This window comes from Rhea americana, unplaced genomic scaffold, assembly GCF_003343005.1.
Source record: "Rhea americana isolate MKP2758 unplaced genomic scaffold, rheAme1 scaffold_11, whole genome shotgun sequence".
Taxonomy (NCBI): Eukaryota; Metazoa; Chordata; class Aves; order Rheiformes; family Rheidae; genus Rhea; species Rhea americana.
In genome coordinates, this window is record NW_028185150.1 from 1,221,294 (window position 1) to 1,245,668 (window position 24,375).

General features: G+C 36.4%; 1 protein-coding gene across 2 annotated transcripts in view; it reads left to right on the forward strand.

Moving 5' to 3' along the window:
• The window catches only part of LOC146601019 (contactin-associated protein-like 4), a 230,671-nt gene that overhangs the window by 69,784 nt on the left and 136,512 nt on the right, over nucleotides 1-24,375 (forward strand). For both annotated transcript variants that reach the window (XM_085312730.1, XM_085312739.1), the window contains exon 3: nucleotides 7,809-8,002. In XM_085312730.1, the coding sequence (XP_085168856.1) occupies nucleotides 7,809-8,002 (194 nt within the window). The remainder of the gene's footprint in view (nucleotides 1-7,808; nucleotides 8,003-24,375) is intronic.

Below are 24,375 nucleotides of genomic sequence, written 5' to 3' on the forward strand. Positions count from 1 at the left end.
GCATGTAGAAAATCTGCTATGTAATATCTGCAGCCAAATTCATCCCTCATGCAACTTTATTGACTTCAAATTAAAATCATCTTCTGTTAAATGATCCATATGGGAAATTCACAGCTTGGTTAATCAAGGAAAAGCATCCTTTCAATGTGTGTTAGTTTAAATCTGAATTTTTACTTATACATACTGCTTGCCATTGTTATGGTTAAATAGGCAAAAATAGACCAAAACTGAAAGTAGTATAAATGGTGATACTAGCTAAATGGCATAATGACCTGCATGTGAAGAAGCTTGTGTGGATGCATATACCAGTTTCAGCTATGTTGTAGATATCATAATATTGAAAAGTGAAACCATGTAGTTGGATAAACAAGTAGAGGGGGAACATTGAGGTTGCGCAGTGGGGGAATCTTTATATCAATTTCTCTTCTCTATTCAGAGTTTTTTAAGTGAAGAAGGTACTTTACAGCCTGATGACCAGYGAGTGTCCGGTTAGAAAGCTTAAGAACCACTGCCAACAAAGTTAAGTGTTAACTATAGTATATATAATTTGAATCCATACTCCATAGTTCTACTAACCTCTGAAATCTACTGCAAGACTGTTTAGATATTTTCTGTCATTGTTTTGAATTTTTGACCTTTTCCTCAATCATGTGCTGTTTTCTTCWTGGTAGCCATTTGCTAACTGTGCCAGTTTTTCTATTTTCAATGCTTTAATCATAATGACAGTGCCATACTTGCAGGACTGAGGAATTATTAAAATGCATGTGCTTAGAACACTTATCCTGGCAAACACAAGTCAGGATGAGGAACTAATGCCCACTCAGCATTATGACTCATTTATGTTGGTGTTCAGTGGGGGAGAACACAGGATATATCACTTACAGAAGTAAAGAAAATCATCTCATAGTCTTTAAAGTATATATGAACTACATAAGAATGAAACTATTCCAGAGACACAAGAACTTTGAAGGAGAGTAAGTCCTCTCCTGTGAGCTTGCTGTCTATATCACAGAAATTATATTATAGATATATATTACAGAAATATGCTCCTGTTTATAGCTGAGCAACTTAAGTGCCAAGGAAACTGTTCACTAAACTCCAAGTTGATTATTCTAATGAGTAACACCCTCCTAAATGGCTTCTGCAGAAAAGCTTTGTAGGTGCTTTAGTCATGAGTGGGCAGAGTACCCCAATAAATTGCCATCAAATGGAATTGAAAATAGATGTTACAACACTCTAGAATGTAGYAGGCATGATTTCTTAGATTTTAAATCTATTGCAAGTCAATCAATTTTAAGGTAGTTTTTAAAGTATTAAATAGGTCAAAAATTTAGAAAACAGCATTTCCTATCAGCTTATTTACAAATATTATATCTAATGTGGGGATCTGTTTCTCTATTAGTATGTACTGATGTATCAGTGTGCCAGTGGCTGATGCTATTTGATTTTGTCTCTGCTTCCCAGTAACCTTAGTCACTCCATTAACTTGTCAACCATCAAGGCAGGCTGGCAAGTTGCTGGCAAAATGAAATTAAAAACCAGAGATTAGGAATTAAGAAGAATATTCACTACTTCAGAAAAAGGTCTGCAGATGCTGGATATGTTCAGTAAATTAATGTATTTTAAAGAATATAACATAATATTTTTTTCAAATGTTTATATAAAAATAGTTGAAAAAGGAAGATTTGACATGTTAAGTAGAACCAACAGATATTATTTATTACTKTAGTCAGACAGTTCTTCACTAAAGTGCAACTATTTCATGCTTGCTTTTGAACAGAATTTCAGCATGAAACTCCTTATGCTTTTGTAATCTGACTCTAGAATTTTAGCATAGTGTATGCAAAAGATCTCAAGGGGCAGAAAACGRGAGTTAAACACCTCTTGAGATAAAGTTCAAAATAACCCCCCAAAACCTGTAGATGCCAATTGTTTYCCTCATGAAAATGATTTTTTCTGATTTGCTGTTAATTCATAAGAGGGAAAGATGCTTTATCAGTGGCTATTGGAAATACAGTGAAAGGTGACYGAGGAAAATTTATGTTATATAAGTGACAGTGGCAGAAGGCAAAGTTTGAGAGTTAAGATTGTTATTGAGATTGCCAGATGAATCATTCAAAAAGTTTAGAGGTGGCAAGACTATGGTTTTTTTTTGTAAATCTCACTTCAGTCCTTTGTGTTTGTGCATTTTGGCATAGTCTTGAACAATGCATGCAATAGCTACATTCCCATGTAGACTCTTCCAGGCCTCTGCAGACCTCCCCAGGAATATCTAAGTGGTATGGCATGTATACCTGAAGGTTCTTTCAAGTTTCTTTGCAAGATCCTTCTGACATCCACTGTACCACTAGCTTCCACACATTGCCATGTCCAAGTGTAAAATACAACAGAAAAGGTCCTGCCAAACACAACATTTYGGTGTTCACATTAGTTTTGCTGCAAGGGCAGAAGATAAACAAAAAAGGAGGCAGCCACAGGCATGATGCAGAAGGGAGGCAGTGCTGTGCCTCACCGTGCTGCTGGGCAAGGTAGGTTGCAGTGGCTGGGTGGTGATCCAGACTGGGCTGTGGTTGCACACAGGCCTTCAGGGCGTCCTGCTGCCTCTGCTCAATGGCCAAGGCCTTCAGGGCGTCCTGCTGCCTCTGCTCAATGGCCATTCGATTCTCCTGTGGTGTTCTTTGGCAGAGGGCCAGAGAAGCAAATCTGGGGCTGGATGTGTATTGCGCTTCCCCAACTGGCTATCCTTGGTGTCAGATGTCTGTGCATCCATGCRTGCAGTATGGCAAGAGGAATACACTTCCTCATGGCTTGCCTTGAGAGAACKTACTGGGAAATGTGGTACTAAAGGCAGAAGTACCTATCTCTGTAGGTAATGCTACCATAGCATAGCTTTGGCCTTTTCAGGTTTTTCTAGCTTGCTGCCTCACTTTATTCTAGATAATGTTTCACAGTCTCTAAGTGAAAATGGCTTTTGCAGATGAGCTTGAAAAGTTATGTTCTCAGTGTAGGCTGCCTGCAGACTCCTGCTGGCTCCACAGTGTCCCCCTTGCAGTCAAGAGGTTCACAGCTGTCACTTGATTTGCCACAGTGACACAGCATTAGGGATGGCAAGGCTGGGAATACCGCTGCATGGCAGAGCCTGGAAATGCTGGGGCATGAACAGGGCTTGGCAGTGAGAGCTGAGCTGCCTGGTCTTGTGTGATAAACACCAGTAGATTCAGCATGAGCGAGGTGGGAGGATGTGGGTGTTTGCATACATGAAGCCTGCTGTTTAACCTCAAGGCTGGAGGGTCCCAGTTCCTCTGTGCCTAATGGTACCAGATTGCTCTGCACAGCTGCTGAAGAGTGAAACCTTGTGGATGCAAAGCTGAAGTTGGGGCCTTTGCAAAACAGCAACTTAGATAGAAGCAGCGAAACCACTGAGGAGCTGGTATTGCTTATTCCTTCTGAAGCAGAATTATTAAAGTAAGGCTTGTTTGGCTTCCTGTCTTCCAAGGCAGAGCATGGGAAGTACTATTGGAGCCTTCAAAGAAAGTAAGAGTGAGTATGTGAGATTTGTTGTTGATTTAATTTTGGTGAAGTTATATGGGGCAGATGTCATATGAAGAATCTCCTGCTAAATTTTCAAGTCCCTGACCAAATTAAAGGAAGCAACAGAGATTCATAAGCAAAGACAGCTAGAATTTATAAGTATTTCTCTAAAATTCAGTGTTCATAAGTTGACTGATTTGAACAGTATTTGTAGACCTTTTAGAAAAAGTATTTTTACTTTCTTTGATAGAAAATTGAAATTTTCTGAGGATTAAATGTTATTTAGTAATTTTAATGGTAAATTGATTTTTTTAATGGAAATATTTTGATTAACTCTATTTTGCAGTTAAAAGTCCTCAGAAGTTATATGATTTGCTTAGAGAATGATGAGACGTGTTGGTACTTAGCAATGATTATGGCTCGAACGAAGGGAATTTATTACTAGAGTTCATTCTGTATTCACGTTGGTTTGCCACTTTGTATAGTTCTCATAATCCCTAATTTTCTGTCCAGTCTAACGGCTGTGAAGGAAGATGCCTTTTGGCAATTCTGACCAACCTTACTGCAACTGCTTGGCCTTGCATTTTAAGCAGAATCTAGCTCACTTGCTATGAGCTGCAGTAATGGAGAACTGTTTGTTCATTTGTTTGATTTTTGTGGTGCAAGGTGGCATGGGCTGTTATGACCTGTTGGTGGGAAGGCAGTCATGATGCCTTGGTTGGCAAGGGTCACGAGGATGCTGCCCCAAGCAGTGCCCAGCTGCCTCCCCGCTGTGGGCATCAGCCGCCTTCATTGGGCTGGGTACCACATTTGCCTGCTAGGTGGTGGCACTTCCAAAAGGACCAGAGCTCTGTCCAAATTGTTTACCTTAAAAGCCTGTGATCTCCTGAAATTCAAGGTCATGTTCCTTTTGCATTCCTCTTTACATCTACCTTGTACTGTTTCTACGGAAGAGGACAAACAGGCCAGGTTTCTCTGTGACAACAGTCTGAGAAAGCTCAGGAACATCAGCGGCTCCTTCTCAGGGAGCAAACTTGTCCACCTAGATTTTGCGGTAGTGAATACATTGCTAGAAATACATTGCCAATATATAATATAGTGCAATATTATACAGCATATTTGGTGCTGATTTGCGGTAGGAGGCTGTTTTGCTTTAGAAGGCAAGTGAGGACCTGGACATGAGTATGTGAAGGAGAAGCGAGGGCAGGCTTAGCTCAGGTGGGTCCCCAGGGCACAGTGCAGGTGGGGACCAAGTGAATCTGACCAGGGCCACCGAGGCCCCCTGGCTCAGTGCAAACCAARGCAGGGACAAGGCACTGGCGAAGCACGAGCTGGTGGATGAGAGAATGACCACAACCTTGCGAGCAGGAGACTTATGCGTTCTTGCCTAGGGACTGCTAAAATGTTTTTAATACTTTATTCAGGCAGAGGTTCTTGTGCACCCCGTGGTCATTTTAATGGGTAAGTGTTGCTCTCTCCAATCTTGTGAAAAAATCAAAAGTATTTGTTTGCTCTCAATGCAAAGTGAACTATTTATGTAATTTTTTTTTGCTGTTTTTAATAAAATGGGCAACCTGTTTTATAACTGTATTTTTTTCGTCGTTATGGGCTTATATTCTTGCTGAGTGTGAAGAATTTGCAGTCAGCYCCTTGAAATACTGATACAGTAGATTCTTCTTAAAGAATAATGGACTGGTACAGTACAGGAAATTGAAAATAAATGCTGAACAAAACTCAAACCTTTTATTTTAAAGAAACAAACACTTTTCCTTGGAGATGTCCTTTTTATTACAGAAAGTAAGGTGAATATGAATGACGTTACTCATGGCTATCTTAGAAAGTATCTGTGTTTTCACCAGCTTACTGAGTTACTTTCTATTTTCAATGTAATAATTACTTGGCTAATTCAAGCAGTTGTATGTAACAACAGATTTTTCTAAAACTATTTTTATGTAACTTAACGTTGGTTTTGGAATATGGGCCATAGTACACACCAAGGGGACAATTTGGTTTCCACCCCTCCTTCTCCCCCSCTGCCCAACAAGCACGCACTGGTGTGACAAGGTCCATGCCACTACATTTACTTTCTTGTAATGATCAATACTACTTTCATATTATTCTTATTTTCACTGAATACTTGTCTTACAGAAGTGCTCCCCTCTATCCTTCTCATTCAAAATCCTCATTTTCACAAAGCTATCTGTATTTCTTACCTTTAGGATAAACAATTAAGCCTTCATTTAAGACAAATGCAAACTATATTGGAGACAATCTGAATTTTGAATCAATCTCTTTTCAGAAATTCMTAATTCTTACCTAGTTTGTCAGCTTGCAAGTGGAAGTAATTTACTTTTTTTTTCCCTGGAATTATGAGCTACATCTATTACTTCAGAATTATTTTCTTACCATGACTGAAAAAATATTCTATATTTATTGGGAAGGGATATTGTTGGGGTACAATGGTTGTCTTTAAGTCACTGCTGGAACTAACCATAGCTGTTTTTAAGTAGGTTCAATAATTAAATAAATCACTAATTATGATGAAAGGAAAATGTAAATTCTTGCTCAGCTACAACCTCTTCATGACTAAGAGGTGATTCATGAAGAAACCACAGAAAATTCACCAGGTGTAAAAAAAGCTGTAGGTATATCCAGGATCGATTGCATCTTCTCATGGACAAATAATAAATAAATAAAAGGAGAATACACCCTGGGAGTTAAGTCAAAATATTTCAAACAAAGTACTTGCATGATATTCTAAATCCTAATTTAGATGAAGAATTAAACATATAGATTATTTTTAAACTTCATCACATAAATTTTAATATTGTTATGTTGTAATGCATAAACAYGTGGACAAAAGAATTGCAATATTTATGGAGAAATATGTATTTTTTTCTACCATTTCCACTTAGCTTGCTTTATAAGATGAACCTCTCTGTGAATTTTGAACACTTACATGATTTCCAACCATTTTATTTTTGAATGACAGTTTTATGTCTCTAAGTAAGAAATGTTTCAAAAGGAGGTGTGCTTCAGATCTTGGCTCATGATCCTGAGCAGAATTATACCCTATGTCATGTTTTATTTACAAAATGTTATGCATCTGAAAGTCTTTATAAGATTGAATTGGACTTGTCTATTTCAAAATAATATAGGATTTATTGCTGTTTGTGGAAAACAGATATTTGCTGTTCTTCTTGTCCTATGCCCTTGTGCCTTAAGTATTTTTCAAGGTGTTGTGTTGTGAGTTTAAATGGAACTTTTACCATTTATTGTCACCTTATCCTCTATTAAAACCTGCTAGGTGTTAACTGTGTCTCAGTATTGGCAAAAATGTATTTAGTGCACAAAATTTATTCATAAGACAACGTTTTATCTTTCATGAGATTGGGCAGGACAGAAATTTTACTTTTGACTTTACAGAGGAGAGGTTAGTAGCCTGAGCTGGGTAAGTTAAGGCAAACTAAGGAAGTTGGGGAAGAACTAAATGGATAGTACAGTTTCCTTCTTTTCATCCTGTCTTTTTGTTTACTTAAAATACTGTAGGAGTTTATRCATTTTGGGTTAAACAGCTGCAATTTTTGCTAATTCTTTATAATCACTTATTCTACTGATGAAGGAAATTTTATTGTTTAGTTCTCTAAAATGCAGTATTGCTCAAATGCAGGAATTAGGTCCTGGCTTTGCTACCACTCGCATATATACTTAACTTTATCTCCATGAGTTAGTCTCCTGATTGAAAGTATACCTGTGTGACCTCATATTCTGTAACTATTTTGTGTACAAATTRGTCATTTTAAGAGGGACTTGTAAATTTATCATCTAATTGTACTTTCTTGCTTCACATATAAATTTGTATTTATCCAGGCCTAGTGGAACATAAAATGACACAGAATCATTCAGGTTGGAAGGAACCTCAACAGGTCATCTAGCGCATGGGAAGTAATCGAAATTGAGATATATAAAATAAATAAATAAAATTATGCACTGTTAACTTGAAGAATGCTGCCAAATTGAATAAAAATTCCTCTGAAGAATCCATGACATAAGTAAATTTTAGAGAGAGATAGGGAGCAAAGCAAATTCACTCTAACTTTTAATAGTTTCAAATAGCTATATACCTCCAAGTAATCTGTATCAATTTTTATGCTGTTTTAATTGCCAAGTAGTATCAAGCCAGATCTGGTGCAGCTTGAATTTGTGCATATACAAGTTTCAGGTTTACTTGATTCTATTAATAATGAATTTCTGGGGGTTATTTTGTCCCTTCYAAGGTGCTGGTGGCTGGTCTCCACTTGTGTCCAATAAATATCAGTGGCTTCAGATTGATCTTGGTGAACGAACAGAGATTACTGCCGTTGCTACTCAGGGTGGATATGGGAGTTCCGACTGGGTAACAAGCTACCTGCTGATGTTCAGCGACAGCGGAAGGAACTGGAAGCAGTATCGTCAAGAAGAAAGCATTTGGGTATGTTCCTTTAATAATCGGAATTCGGTTTCGGTGGAAGAGTTAAAATATTTGTTGTATATATTGCTGCAAGCGTGTATCAAGCAAACCAGTGGAATGTAAAGAGCAACACTGAAAATGTTTAAAGTAAATAATTAAATATAAAACCTAATTTAGCTTTTGACAAGATAAAGAGTTTTAAAAAGCAAACAAACAGCAAAAGCCTAGCCTTAGCATTATTCCATTAAGAGCTGGAAGGATATATTATGGAGACTAAAAATCTCTTTTATTATTTGTGGTAAGGTTGTTTTCCCAAAGTATTGATATCAACCAGTGTGTTAAACTTGTTTTTTAATTAAAGAAAAAAATAGCACTATGTGCTTTATTTTTCTGGAACATTCAATCTGATTTTAGAGAGAAAAGGAAGCAWGACAAAGAAATTAAAATCTAAACCAAGTAAATCCCTGGGTTTATTAAAAAAAGTAAATAATCAGCAAGAACCAATTAATACAGATTTTTATTGTTGTTCCTGTGTAATTCAGAATCTAGTTTCTGATGTTCCAATCTATTTAAACTTCTATTAACTTTGCAACTAATGCATCTTTGATGCTCAGTGATTTTCAGCCTGGACTAAAGGCCATGATTTTATCCTGTCAAGTGTTACTTGTTTTATGCATATGAAGAGCAGATTCGTTTTTGAAGTTTCCCAAGCTTTGGGCTTCAGCTGTTTCTTGTTGCAGTTAAGCCTTATGTTTCATTTTAAGCATTTTAATTTTGTTGACTTTTAATTCTAAATGTTCTTGTCCCTCTGTTATTGTCAAACTCCATCTATGGTATAATGAGATTATGGAGGAGCTTACTTGTTGCATAATTATCCTTCTTTTTGAATTTGCTACATGCTTCTGCTTCAGATTGTGTTTTCATAACAAAGAGAAATAAATGAGTTTCTAATCCATATGGCTGTGGGGAATGAGGAAAGAAAACAGTCTTCCAAATGTTAAATGAGCATAAGCTGCTACAATATTGTCTTTGATCATCATCAGAAAGACCGATTAAACAAATCTGAGTGGAGCTGCTTGATCTCTTTAGTGAGTGCTCTTGTGAAATCCCATATTGATATTGTGAGCAGTGACACAGATAGTTATTTCTGAACGTTGCCACAAGTAAAATATCAAACAAAACTTTCAAAATTTTTAGATGCTAATGCAGACATTTGCATAAGAAGATGTTTAGGGCTACAGGAGTGGAACTCCCTTATCTTAAATTTATTAAAAAAATCAGTATTTTAGTGATTGTGTGGATTGGAGGTATGGTTTACAGGCAGTGATGCATACATAATTCGAGGGTGTGAACCATCAAATTCAGGCAYACTTTACTGATCTTTTTGTATTTCTTATTTCTTGTTTGTTTTTATAAGAGAGTGTATTTTTTTCTTTTCTAAACTAAGTTAGTTTTAGATATAGTCTTGGAATGAAACTCTTGAATCTCCATTTATTTTATAGATCTTCTCAGACTGTTATCTACTTATGCTAATTCTTCTTAAATGAAATACCAAATTCATTTCAGGGAAGAACATCCTACACTTTATACTATCTTCTGTGTTATTTCTGTCTTCTTTTTAATTGAGTCATTGCCCTACTACAATATTTCAGATTACTTACCAGAGGTAAGCAATTTTTTCCCTGTTTTTAACTATGGTAGTGCATTAGAAAGAGAGAAGCTACCTACCTGCAAGGGCTGTGAGATGCTATAAATACTCCAGAATTCACCGGTGCATGCAAAGATTAGCCATTTTAAACGTTATCTCTAAACCTGAGCAGAAGAGATATGCATTTTCTGCACAATTTCACAGCTTCCTATTTTGTTGCTTTTCGGATGTTATTTTTCAAATGTCTTAGTTGCCTTATATCTCATCTTAATTTATGGATCTGAAGTTACTCCCATCACTAGGACTTGCTACACAATTGTATCAATATGGAATATAATCTTAATTAGCTTCTGCATGACAGTGACATGTTGTCTTCTTTAATGCAAATCTTATTCTTGTGTTTTTTCCTTGCCTCTTTCACACTTTTTTCATGTAGATATCCACAAATGATACAGYTGTCTATACTTTCTTTATGGTTGGTGGAAAGGAAGAGGCACTTTTAAAGCTTGTTCCTGTGATTTAACTTATATGTCCCTGTTAGGTTGAACTGAATCACATCCAGCTATCTAATTTTCTTTCCTTGTCTATACAACAGTTCCGTGACTGTAGGTGCTGAATTCCATTGCAGATATTCTAAAGTTAGGTGAGATGAACATCTCCTCCATCTTCTGACTGCTAACTATGATTTAACTTCATTTCCCTGCGTATTAACAATATTTGGAATTGGCTTAGAAGGAATGCTGGTGACACTGTTATTTAACTATGCAATATGCTTTGATCTCAGGCTTCTCACTTGCAATTAACACACCACTAGTCTGCCTTACTTGCAGCCTTACACCTGTAAGGAGTTTTTCTGTATTGTAGATTTCAGTTCTCTTTAAAAAAGAAAATAAATAAATAAAAAGATCCCTTTGAAAAACTAACTGCATTATAGTTACTAGTTCTGCACTCATTACAGATTAGCTGTAGTTTGACAACAATTCTCAAAACTGCTTTGATTTCTTTTCTTGCTGTCATGAACACCACTATCTTTTTTTCATGTTATCTCAAAGTATTTTCTCCACTTTTTTTTTTTTCCATGATACTTACATTAAGATTTTTCAAGCTGCAATTTCTAGGATCAATATTAATATATTTTTTAAATGTTCATACATTCCTGAGAAGCATATAATTTTTAAGTGAAGTAGTTATGAATAGTAAAAAACGTATTTTTTGGACAAAACTTTTTCCTTTTCAAGGGGATTACTTTAATCTTTGAAAGAGATTAACTCAGCTCAAATTAAGTTTACATTTTCTTTTATGTTTCTGTAAATGTAAATGCATTTGAGTAAGGAATATTTTATGACTTTAATATACTCCTCAACATATTCCTATTTTTCCATTCCTTAGAGTATGATTTCAGATGTAGCTAAGCCCAACCTCCCTTTTACATAGTTCTTTTTTACCTCTAAAGTGAACAGCAGTTGCAAATCTGTGCATATTAAGTGATCAGATTTGTATTCTGCACAGGAGAATTATTCTTTTGGCTTGTTCTCTTTCATACTTCAGGAGAGGTAAGGTAGAAAATCATAAAAATATGTGGTGGACTTAAACACTGATTCAAAGAGCTTTAAAAATTTTTTAGATTCTCTAAATATTACTTCTAATAACAATACTTGTGCTACTTTTTCCTAGCAAGTTCTGTTATAGGTATAATCACCTATAGTTTATTTATAGAGAATCTCATAGTGTGTTTGAATATTTTATTTTATCCATATGGCTATGGAAAACAATCTTTTTTAATTAGCCTAACTTTTAATTTATTTGATAGTTTTGTATCAGAAATGATTTTATGCTATGTACTACCTCCTTAACATTTAATTATTAATTAAACATTTCTTTAATTTAAATATTTATTTAAAAAAGTAATAATTTTTAATGGAACTGGCTGAAACTGAGGGAGAGAAGAAAGTGAACAATTTACAGCGTGAATGGCAGAGGTACTCGTGGCTGATAGTCTGAGTGAAAGCATGAGCTCACAGGAAAATATATCACAAGGCTGTTTACCAGCAAGAATTTTGGGAAAGAGAGGAAATGCAATTTCTTGCCAATTAAAATTTGCCCTTATCTCCTCTGATACACCTGGAAAAATGTAGTGTTATAGCCTCCTCTTTGTTTTGAACTAGTTTTCATTTTTTATTGTTTTTAATGTTTTTTCTCAAATTTAAACCCAGAACTAAATTGAACAAGATTATGATGATTTTGGTAATATTTGTTTTGAAAGACAAATTTGTAAATATTTTGATGCAATGCAGAAGTATGTTTGTACATCTGTTTGTACATATCTAATTTTTGAGGCCTGCTTTCCATTTTATTTACCTGAGATGAAATTAAGACTGATTGATAGTTTGTTTAATCAGGTCTCTCTCAGTCTTGTGAGTTTAGAAAGAAACAGTTCTACTCTAAAGTTTACTATTCTTATGTTATTTAATAAAATCATATGGATATTGGATAATTGATTATGTACATATAGCTGCACATATTCCCATCTTCCTCTTTAAGGATCTGGAGTGTCAAAGTTTATTGGGAAACTCCCCATGCTGTAAAACATGTCACTATTATGCAAAATCCCAGGTTAAGATATAACAAATCACGAGTATTCTGTGGTAGTCACATTATAGGATTTAAGGAAGCAGAGTTGCTTTGCCGTTTTCTTGAGGCTAGTAGCTTTGCCTCAGTCTCAGGGATCAGCACGTACGCTAGAAGCTATGATCCTCCTTGCAGAAAACCAGGGTCACTCTGCTTTCACGTGGGGGAACTTCCCAACAGGAAAATTCAATACTATGAAAGGCTGTACTTCCATGCAAATTGGCTGGACTTGTATGTTAGTTTCTACTTTGAACCAAAATTAGTTTTCCATAGATTCTTTTGGGGACTTAAGGCAGAGCTAATTTAAGCAACGACTCTATCACCRCGTTTTCTTAAGATGCAGAATTTTAAATGTTGTGAGTGCAATATGCAGACTGAACATGTCATGTTTTCTGTTGCTACTTACGTAAATTAAAGATCTGTATTTATGAAAATCACTTGTGATCAGTCTGCCTACTGAAAACAGCCTGGGAAATGTCCCTAAATACTAGTAAGCGGAATAAAATTCTCAAACTATTTGTAAATAGCAGTATCCCACAAATAATTTTAAAATACAAATTCATTACATGGTTGGTTCCGATGTACTATATTTGCAGTAACTTGTTCATCACCTACTCAATATTTTGTGTTGCCTTGTCAGGCAGAAAAACAGCAAAATAGTTAAACAATTTAGCTATTTGTGTAGTTCAAGGATGTATAACTTAGCTGAAACGGACCTCTCTGTAACATCCTCAGAGAGAAAATAAGCACAATCTTTGTTGGGTGTGTACTTTATCCTTAAAAACTCCAAAGTGTACAGTGTAAGTGGTTTAAAAAAAAGGCACCTGAGACTTAACAACTCTGCATTCTTCCTTGTCAATGAGAATGGCATGAAAGTCAAGCAAGAAATGTTTTACTACAGGTATACGTTGCAAAACTCAAACCTACTGTGTCCTATTTAGTGTATGCATTTTAAACAACAATCCACCCCCCCCCAAAAAAAAAAAAAAAAAAAAAAAAAAACTGAAAAAAGACCCTTAATGTTCATATCAAATTTTTATGGGCTGTCATTGGTATCAGAATTTCTAATGGACTCTTGTATTAGAACATTCTCTTTCAGGAAAATATTTTAAACTAGCAAAAAGAGCAGTCATGCCATCCATCCATTATCCACCCAAATTGTGTTTCCAGAAACCTTAGATGTACAAATGTAACACACAAAACCAAGAACCATGACTGATAATGAGAAGGATGGGAATCAGGGAGACAGTAGTGGAAAATTACAGCTTACGAAACAGAGTATTCTCAGAATCCATGCAGGCCAAAAATGACTTTTCTAGTGATACTGACTGACATTAAAGACACTTAGGATCTTATAGTGAAAGATAGTACATTAAAGTTTAATGACAGATAAACAAATCAGCTGTGTCATGCTAGCTAAAGGTGATGACTTAAAGAATTTTGCCTTCAGAAGTGTACACATTTTTAAAGTAAATATGAAATAAACTTCTTTTCAAAGAATAGCAAAAATATTACATAAACTTCTGCAGTTTCATTGATTTATATTTTCTTGTTTAYTTCACTACTGCCTTAAACAGACATAAATAATTCCTTATATAGAGAGAATATAACACCAAAAGACCTAAATAGAAGTCATTTTGCCAGCATCCTTCAGATGGCATATTTAGTGGTGATTTTCTATATAATTTTAACGATCTGTTGTAATTATGTTTTTTCTGTCACTGAATATACATGTGAAAATGAAATCATTTTCTAATTTTTATTGCAGTATTGGCTTATTTAATAACATACTGTAGAATATAGATTTATTATTATTATTATTATTATTATGGGTCAGCAGTGGAAGTGGGCATTATTGTCTTTCATTGAACCTATCCTAGATGGGCCCAAATAAGAATCTAAAATCCTTTCTGAGATACAAAAGACTGAGTGTCAGTGAAAAGGGTTGGCTAAAAAAGTTTATATTGAGGCAAGACAGCTGTAAGATTTTGCTTATTCTGTTATTTCAGTTGAAATGAGGAAGAGAATGCAGCCAGGTAAATAATTCATAACTAATAATTTATACAATGAATGCTTGCATCTCTACTTCAGAATTGTCTGAGAGTGGAGTGTGATTTACTTAAATGAATTTGTATTTTAAAATTATTTGTAGAATACTAGTTTTTACAAATAATTTAAGAATTTTGTTTAGCTTACTACAGTATTTAGGAACATTTCCTGGGCTGTTTTCAGTGGGCAGACTGATCACAGTAATATGTTTCAATTCCCCAATGAAGTAAGAGTAAACATTAAGATCAGAGCTTCCAGAGTGAAAGCTCACAATAATGATTTGAAATTCATTTTATAGAAGAATTTTGTAGTAATTTCATGACTCTGTTTTGATTAAATTAACAGCAGTCCATGAACTAAGAAGCTGTAGAGAGGGAAAACAAATGAGATATGAAAATTACCAAAAATAATTTAATTTGCAAAACATGAATCATCGATTTTAACTTTGTAATGCTCTAGAGGAAATTATTTCCAAGCATTTCAGTCCTGCTAATCTTGTAGCTATTTTTAACAACCTCTGAATTCTTGACTTTTGTATTTGGTTCAATAGCAGCTAGTTATTTTCTGTAGCTGATAGAAATAGTACAGTGAATAACAGTTCTAAGTTCTTTAATTTCTATTCTCTTGCTTGCAGCTGAAATGATATTTTGATGTACACACACACACACATATATCGGTATTCCAGTGATTCTAGTGTAGAAAACTGTACGAGATTCTAATCACAAGATCCTGCATAGAGATATATCTCTATATGTATATCTCTATAATTTAGGAGAATATGGGTTAAGTACTTTAAAGTATTACTATTCAAGCAGTGTTTCTCTGACCGTTCACATGGTGCAGATACTTAATGGTGCAGGTACAAGGATTACATACCAAGGCACAAGCAGTCCAGGAGGCTCCTGCAATGCATTGATGATAACTTCTTGACACAGGTGGTGGAGGAGCCTATGAGGAAGGGTGTCCTGGTGGATCTTGTCCTTACCAGCAGAGAGGGAATGGTTAGAGATGTGAAGGTTGGGGATAGCCTTGGCTGCAGTGGCCCTGAGATGGTGGAGATCAGGATCCTGCAGGAAAGAAGTAAGGCAACAAGCAGGATTGCAACCCTGGACCTCAGGAGAGCAGACTTTGGACTCTTCAGAGACCTACTTGGAGGAATCTCATGGGTTAAGGTCCTAGAAGGAAGGGGGGTCCAGGAGAGCTGGCTAGTATTCAAACATCACTTCCTSCAAGCTCAAGAGCGGTGCATCCGTATGAGTAAGAAGTGCAGCAAAAGGGGCAGGAGACCTGCATGGGTGAGCAAGGAGCTCCTAGTGAAATTCAAACAGAAGAAGAAAGTACACAGACTGTGGAAGAGGGGACAGGCTAWTTGGGAGAATTACAGGAGTGCAGTCAGAGTATGTAGAGATGCTGCGAGGAAGACTAAGGCCCATTTGAAATTAAGTCTGGAAAGAAATGYCAAGGACAACAGGAAGGGCTTCTTCAGATACATCAGCAGCAAGAGGAGGACTGGGGAAAATGTGGACCCGCTACCAAATGGGGYGGAGGCCCTGGTGACAAGGGATACAGAGAAGGCAGAATTACTGAAGGCCTTCTTTGCTTCAGTCTTCACTGCTAAGGGCAGCCCTCAGGAATCCCAGAGCCTGGATGTAAGGGAGAAAGTCTGGAGAAAGAAAGATTTTCCTTTGGTTGAGGAGAATAGGATTAGAGATCTTCTGGGCAGGCTAGACATCCACAAATCCATGGGTCCGGGTGGGATGCACCCAGACGTACTGAGGGAGCTGGTGGATGTTGTTGCCACGCTGCTCTCCATCATCTTGAAAAGTCCTGGAGAACTGGAGAAGTGCCTGAGGACTAGAAGAAAGCCAATGTCACTCCAGTTTTCAAAAAGGGCACGAAGGAAGACCCAGGCAGCTATAGGCTGGTCAGCCTCACCTCCATCCCTGGAAAGGTGATGGAACAGCTCATTCTGGATGTCATCTCCAGAGATATGGAGGAAAAGAAGGTGATCGGGAGTAGCCAGCATGGATTCACCAAAGGGGAATCCTGCTTAACCAATCTGATCACCTTCTCTGATGGAATGACTGGCTGGGTAGATGAGGAGAGAGCAGTGGACATTGTGTACCTCAACTTCAGCAAAGCTTTTGACAYTGTCTCCCATAACATCCTCCTAGATAAGTTCAGGAAGTGTGGGTTAGATGAGTGGACAGTGAGGTGAATTGGGAACTGGCTGAAAGGCAGAGCTCAGAGGGTCGTCATCAGTGGTGTGAAGTCTAGCTGGAGGCCTGTGGCTAATGGCATCCCCAGGGCTCAGTATTGGTTCCCATCCTGTTCAACTTTTTCATCAGCGACCTGRATGAGGGGGCAGAGTGCCTCCTCAGCAGGTTTGCTGATRATACCAAGCTGGGAGGAGTGGCTGACACACCTGAGGGCYSTGCTGCCATTCAGAGAGACYKGGACAGGCTGGAGARYTGGGCAGAGAGGAACCTCATGAGGTTCAACAAGGGCAAGTGCAGAGTCCTACACCTAGGCAGAAATAACCATTGGAGCTAGTACAAGCTGGGGCAAGTTTACCATGAGCCAGCAATGTGCCTTTGTAGCCTGGAAGGCCAATGGTCTCTTGGGGTGCATTAGGACGAGTGTTGCCAGCAGGTGGAGGAAGGTGATCCTGCCCCTCCCCTCAGCCCTGGGGAGGCCTTATCTCAAGTACTGTGTTCAGTTCTGTGCTCCCCAGTACAAGGGAGACATGGAGCTCCTGGAGAGAGTCCAGCGTAGGGCTACGAGGATGATCAGAGGGCTGGAGCACCTGCCGTATGAGGAACGGCTGYGAGAGCTGGGGCTGTTTAGTCTGGAGAAGAGAAGACTGAGGGGGGATCTTAGCAATGTGTAGAAGTACCTGAAGGGAGGGTGTCAAGGGGAAGGGGACAAGCTCTTTTCAGTTGTCCTATGTGACAGGACAAGAGGTAATGGGCAAAAACTGAACTACAGGAAGTTCTGCCTGAACATGAGGTGGAATTTCTTCCCTTTGAGAGTGACGGAGCMCTGGACCAGGTTGCCCAGAGAGGTGGAATGAAGATCCAAGTGGATTCTCCTTCTCTGGAGATCTTCAAGGCCTCCCTGGATGCAACCGTGTCTAACATGCTSTAGGTGACCCTGCTGAGCAGGGAGGTTGGACTAGATGATCTCCAGAGATCCCTTCAACCTTACTGATTCTGATTCTATGATTTTAAGTTCGTTGTTGGAACTCAACAAGAAACAATTTACTGGGAAAAATTGGAGGAGGTGGGAAGAGGGAAGATGAGAAGTTGGGAAGACCAAAGAAGACCCACTGCTTTGGGGTAAAAGAGGCTTGAAGTGAAATGTGAAAATGTAGTAGGAGGGAAGTCAGAGATGTAAGGAAGGTTGGTAAGAATAATAAACAAACCARGGATTCTTTTGTGGAGAAGCTTTGTGAAACTGATTCTGTGCATAGGATTCCGTTTGCAAGTGGGGATATTATGATATTTTTCTTTATGTTTTTATTCCTTTATTATGTTTTAATTTCTGGACTTAACTTCTAACGGATATTGGATTTCTTTCTGTATTCACTTCTGCTTAAAATGCGCTCTGACCACACTGCTATTTTTAGATGCATAAATGGCAATCTAATAAGGCTAATTTAGCAATCACAATGATTAATGCTCGGTACAAAACCTATTGTAGGTGAAAAGATGAATGCATGCATCAAGGTTATCCTGTCCTGGAATATTTAATATGAGATATAAAAGAGAAAAAAATGAGATTGAAACATCTGTAAATAATACGGTGTTCTAAATAAAACCAAGTCTGTAAAGGTATGGCTAAACATTAAATAAATTATTAATGCCATAACAAATAGAACATATATTATAACTGCATATAATAAGACAATTCATATATAGGAGGAAGAAAAAGTCACATTGATGTAGCTAAGAAACCATACTCCACTTAAGGCAGGAAAATGCATTCAAAGTACACGTGTATGGCAATATACAGGAGTGAATGTTCTACTGGAATTAGAAGTTCACAAGTTAGTCTTTGCCAGTGTTTTACTATTGCAGTTATAAAACTTTTTRGATGAACAGATGCCTTAGGAACAGAACAGCAGCTTTGATATGTTAGGACACTTTATTCAATTTAAAGTCTGCTCCCCAGGCAAACTGTTAACATCATTAGAATAGGACTCTGGGGCTGGTCTCACTGCTCATCAGAACTGTTTTTGTGACAGTTACCTGCGGCTTCCATGGTCCTCTGAAGAGAAAGGAGTGAGAAATCTGTTACAATTGTTTGTATTTGAGTACTAAAAGCCATTTCATTGCTTCTACCTTTCTCCAGATACTTAGGTAATAGGTTTGTGTTTTAAAAGACTGAGTATAAATTTGGATTTCTGAGATGCCCAAATCCTGAAAAAGGCAATGCTACTATMTGTGTTGGTTTTGTAAATATCAATAGTAGTCTTTTATGAAGGCTATTCTTTTTTTTTAGACTTCTTGCTATGTCTAGCGTAAACATGGGGATGGTGGAGCAACATTTTCATTAAAAATCATTCACTGTAATAGATGTTGAATTGTTAYAGATTTGCTCTACTTATTAGATAATTTAAAATAGATTTCAATATTCATGTCTTGGAAATTACCATAGGGATTGTTACAATCRGAAACAATGTGGTCGTATGTTCTGGTTCTGTGCATCTGCTGAGTCAGTGGTTGTTCTAGAACAGGGCAATACTGATATGAGTAGCTTGTCCTTGAATAGATATTCATATCTATAAATTATTTAAGACAAATATGGAAAAATTGTACTATGGATAGGAAATGATTGTACTAGTTTTCTTCAGCAGACAGATTGTTGGGAAGRTTCCAGTTAACTTGGGGAAATCATGTCAGTCTCCTCCTGGCTTTGGAAACACAGTTAATCTTCATAGGCAGAATATTTTTTTGGTTTGTTCAAGGCCTGTTAAGCTCGTGAGTAATAGCAGACTTCACATTCAGCTTCTCTTATTTAACTCAGACACTCCCTAAGATGTACARTTAACTTCAAAATGGGGCTTCAAACCTCATTTGGAAGTATCTCTCTGTCATACATGTATTTGCTTAATGCCCAGTATAATCTCTTGAGTTTGAAGTTAACCAAAGAGAAAAGCTTGCATTTCTATTAATACTTTGGCTACAGAAAATAGAGGATAGATTCAGAGAAAACCTCCAGCTGATCTTYAGTATATATGATCTTCACTACGGTCTTCATTATGAATGAACATTGTGATGTTCATTCCATTGTAACAATACATCCTTTTTCTAGTGTAGTCCTTTTTATAGCATCTTTACATTTCTGTTTTAGTGGCCTTAATTTCTTCTAGAAAACTTTTTAAACTTTGAAATGATAAGAATTCAATAGATATAGCTGTAATAGTGTCTCACTTCAAGGCCACTTAAATTTTGTTGTTTAGATCCACTGTGTTTCAAAAAGCAGTAAACTTCTTTCTGGGTGACTGTTTTGTGGCTTTGAAATGAAGTAAGTAGTCAGTACCTTGGTGATGATTGCAAAATATTTTTTTTTCAGCTGATGCATGGAAATTATTGCTCATGTTTTACAATTATACCTTTTACTCTATAACTTTCCTTAAAATAAACTGCAGATATTTACCACAGTGCATTTCTGGATGTTGGGCTCCTAATCATTCATATTATAGTAATTGAAGCTCCATATTTGAAAGTGAAAATCTGATTTTAGGCATTATAATTTCGGGTATTACATGTGTTCCACAAAGATTCATAATTTGGCTGTTGGAAAAAGAGAGATCACTGAATCACAGAATCGGTAAGGATGGAAGGGACCTCTGCAGATCGTCTAGTCCAACCCCCCTGCTCAAGCAGGGTCACCTAGAGCATGTTAGACAGGATTATGTCCAGGCAAGTGTTGAATATCTCCAGAGGAGGAAACTCCACAACCTCTCTAGGCAAGCTGGGATAGCAATAGGAAGGGTCCACACTTATGACTGGAGTCAGGATGTAACTGAGGTGGCTACTTGAATCTGAGAGCTCAAAAGTACACTCAGATCTCCAAATTCTTGTTTCTGCTTTTAGAAATGTAGTTTTTAGTGTAATATCTCAGATACTTAAGGTAAGTTTTAATCATCCGTTTCTGCTTTTTCTCTAGATTTGTATTCYTGTGAAACTTGTACTATTATGAATAACTTTGTTCACTTACCTGATTGAATGACAATTTTCAGCTGGAACAGCAACCGCTCTATATTGCAATGCTTTATTACTATCTTACAGCTCCCTCTTCTTTTCTCTTTTTTTGTTGCTGTGTTTATATATTTGCTTTTTRCCCCAGCTCGCATGTCAGTCCTTTGAAAAAGTAAAATCTGCCATTATGTTTCTGTGCTAGTCATTCTGTTCCACATGAATAAACAAAAGTCTGTTATTTCCTGCACTGTATATCTAACTTGGAATAGATCATTATTGTCCTGCTATATGATCCTGCATGAGCTGTTCAGGCTGTAATAATTCATTGCAGTCTGAACCCAAACCTAAGCATTCATCTGAAACATGAATAAAATCTGTTTTGTTACTTTACTTACATAGTTAAGATTCTAGAAGATGGATAGACATTAATTTATAAACATTACTAGGATACTGAGACTTCAACTTTTTGAAAAAGGCAAAAGTTCTGTTTTAAAAGTATGTTTCTTAAAGGGAAAATACAGCTAAAATTTAGGGTCTATCTCTTTTCTCCAAGACAGTCCTTATAAAGTTTAAATATACAAAGAATAGAGCCTTTTTGAGTGTAAGCATGAAATTTCTGGGTTTTTTTTTGAAGTGTGTCATATATCTCACAATATGCATGCCATATTTTATCAACATAACCTTCAAATGTTATTGATTTGTTTACTGCCTTGATACAATCTCCATCGTGCATATCTCTCAGTTGATTCAGATTCAATGTGGCCATCATATCTTTGCAGTTTTGACTGCATTGTACCGTGGTAATGCTATAGAATTTACTAAAATTTTTCAAGCTTGCGATTAATAGATTTTTTTTTTGTCTCAAATGTGAAATGAATCATGTAAGAACTAACAAGAATAACCAATACATCAGCATTGTATCTAAGTGTAAGTTTCTTGTTGCCATATTTTAGGAAATGGTAAGTTGTTGGTAATCCTCCACTAGACACCACGCATTTCTATACAGAATAAAGAATTAATTTTTTTGTAATAAATTGGTGTTTAACCTATTTAAATCTACATTTTCTGCTGCCAGACAGTGACATTTTCCACTATTTGCTTTAAAGGTCATAGGTAAGTAGGTTTAAAATGAACTTCATTATGYATTTCATCCCGTGTATAGAACTTACTAGATTCAATCCGTGAAATAGATATCTGTGTGTTTAAAATCTGTGGTTCAGCAATTATATCAGCACTACTCATCTTACATCTAGTCAAGTTTTCTATGAGATGAATTTTGTATTTTGCAAATTCAGTGAAAAACAGGGGTATAGGGGTGTTGCCCTCGTGTATACTGTCTGATTTTTCAGTAAGTCCATAACTGAAATCTTGAAATCCCTGTGTGTGGTTAGAAGCGAAACACATGCCACTGTTTCAGTTGTTCCTTGTTTCCTTCCCGCATAGTACACTGTGTATTAACTGTCTGCTGTCTTTAATTGGAGCCTTGAGATCTTCCAGTGATKCCAGCTTTATATGATATTTTAAGTCAAAAACTAAAATTAAACTAAAATAAATTGAGAAAAAATCCATTTAAAACTTTTTTCTAAACTTGATACTTGATGTAAACTGATGCGAATATCTGGACTCATATTACTGAAGTCAAAGCTAAAGAAAGGTTAAGCTTTACTGTGGGTTCTTGCTTATTAAATCACAGAGAGCTAGTACATTTGTTTGCACTGGTATATATGAATTCTACAGCTCAGATCAATTTTTTTAAAGTGTCTTAACCATGAAGATATTTTGACATCAGCTGAATAGATGTGGGAAAYGTTAATAATACTTTGGCTGATACAGGGGGAAGGATGTTGCAGAACTTTCTAGTTTTACCAGTGTCATCACAAAAGTGCTGATACAMATCACATTGATCATTTGTTATTGATTTATTGCCTAAATATATAACTGAATTTTGTGGCCAATATATCTTACAAACTGAAACAACTAAAATTATGCAAGTATCAGCTGAGTAAATTAGTTTGATTCAACAAAAATAGACTTGATTTTTTTTTTTTAAAAATAAATTTTAAACTTTAAAATATTTTTAATATAGCTGAAGTAGGCAAAACATGCTGAGAAGAAATTAATAATGTTGAATACAATTGTCAAAGTTAAGCACTCATTACTAATAGAGTGATTTTTGCTATCAGTCTGCTTCTGACCTCTTAAGAAAAGCAAGTTGGTTTATCCATACTGTTTTATTTAAGGTGATACACTTTGGCTGTATCAGCTTATTCACTGAAATGTAGATCTATATTCACTATGGTAACAAGTCAGTGTTTTTATTCTTGCTGATCTTTCCACTCATTTATGGAAACTTATCAATATCAGTGTTTTATTAGACATAGGCCATTAGTACAGTGCACACTGCTAGGCTCATTGTCTAAAATTAAAAATTGTATTCCTAGAATTTCTGTTTCCCAGAAAGACTTGACCAGATTTATTAATGTGACATACTGCTATTCTTTTTTAACATGTCCTCTTTTTAATATTGTTTAGCTGAGTGAAGAATGGAAAATGTAGGAGTATGTATCACTGAAGAGGACTTATTGTTAGAAGGAATATAGAMTTTTTACTTGATGAAAAAGCAGCAAGTTCTGCAAGAGCAGGTGGGAGGCAGAGTCGTTTTTGTGACTTTGTAGGTTAGTTTTAAATTTATTTATTGCAAAGTCTGTAATGGGCTGTGTAGCACAGATAGAAGAAAAAATTTCCAAAGACTTTAGATTGCTTATGASTAGCAGTTAAAAGAAAAGCTCAATGGAGGGGGAAAAGCAGTAAAAGTCTTACAATATAAGTAGCCAAAGAATAGAGAAATCACAAAATAGCAAGCAGAAAACAGATAAGTTTATTTATGAGCTTCGGAAGGGTTTTTTTYTTCCTCTTTTTTTTTTCTTGAAAGTTGACAGACATGGGAACAATAAGGACAYTGGCAGGTTGAAGATGAAACAATTTATTTTTACTACCACTTGATAGTTCTTGCAGAAAAGACATGAGGCCTGGAAATGCCATTGAAGACAATGCCATTGAAGAATTCATATGGGATTTGATTTGGGGACAGAATGTACAAGAAGGAGAAGAAAGCAAGGACAAAATACATCATTTGCAGGTACCTGCAGAATAAAAGAAGGTAGGAAAAGACCCTTGCATGAGGAAGGTCCTTGAAAGTGAAAAAGAGCTAGTAGAGAAAAATCTACAATGAAATCAGGGTCTGATGTACTGAAAAACATGGAGGAGGAATTAAATACAGGAAAGCATGGTGACAATGAAGAAGAGAGAAGTTAGACTAATGTGGAGAAGAGAAAGAGTTAACAAAGGAAGGCAGATGACATACACATTAGTGAGAAACAAAAGACAATCTGTGGACAGAGTGAAGAACTGAATAGAGGTACTGAGGTACAATTCTTCTTTATTTTTCCATTGACTCATTAATGACTGTGGGAAAATCACTTCTGCTCACTGCTGCAGAGTGGAACAATAAAAGATTATTCTACAGGCGATACTTCATCATCCAAAAGRAGGTTAGGCTTTATGAGTGTCAGAGCTAATTCAATCGTTTAAACATACTTTTATGTATTGAAAGAAGCAAACCAGAGAGATGTGTCACTGGCTYGGTCTCTGCATTACTTTTGTGCAAAGAGCTCTGCTCCTTTAGCACATGGGTGGAATATCTAGGATTACCCTTTAGTTTCTGTTGATTTAGTAAAAGACCAAGAGAAAATGCTAATCATTTCTACCTTATTTGTTAGAAGAATGTTGTCTGAAAACATCACGACTCATCTAGGACAACCTTAGTGTTAAGATTTTTCTAGAAAAGGAAAGAAAATAGGAAA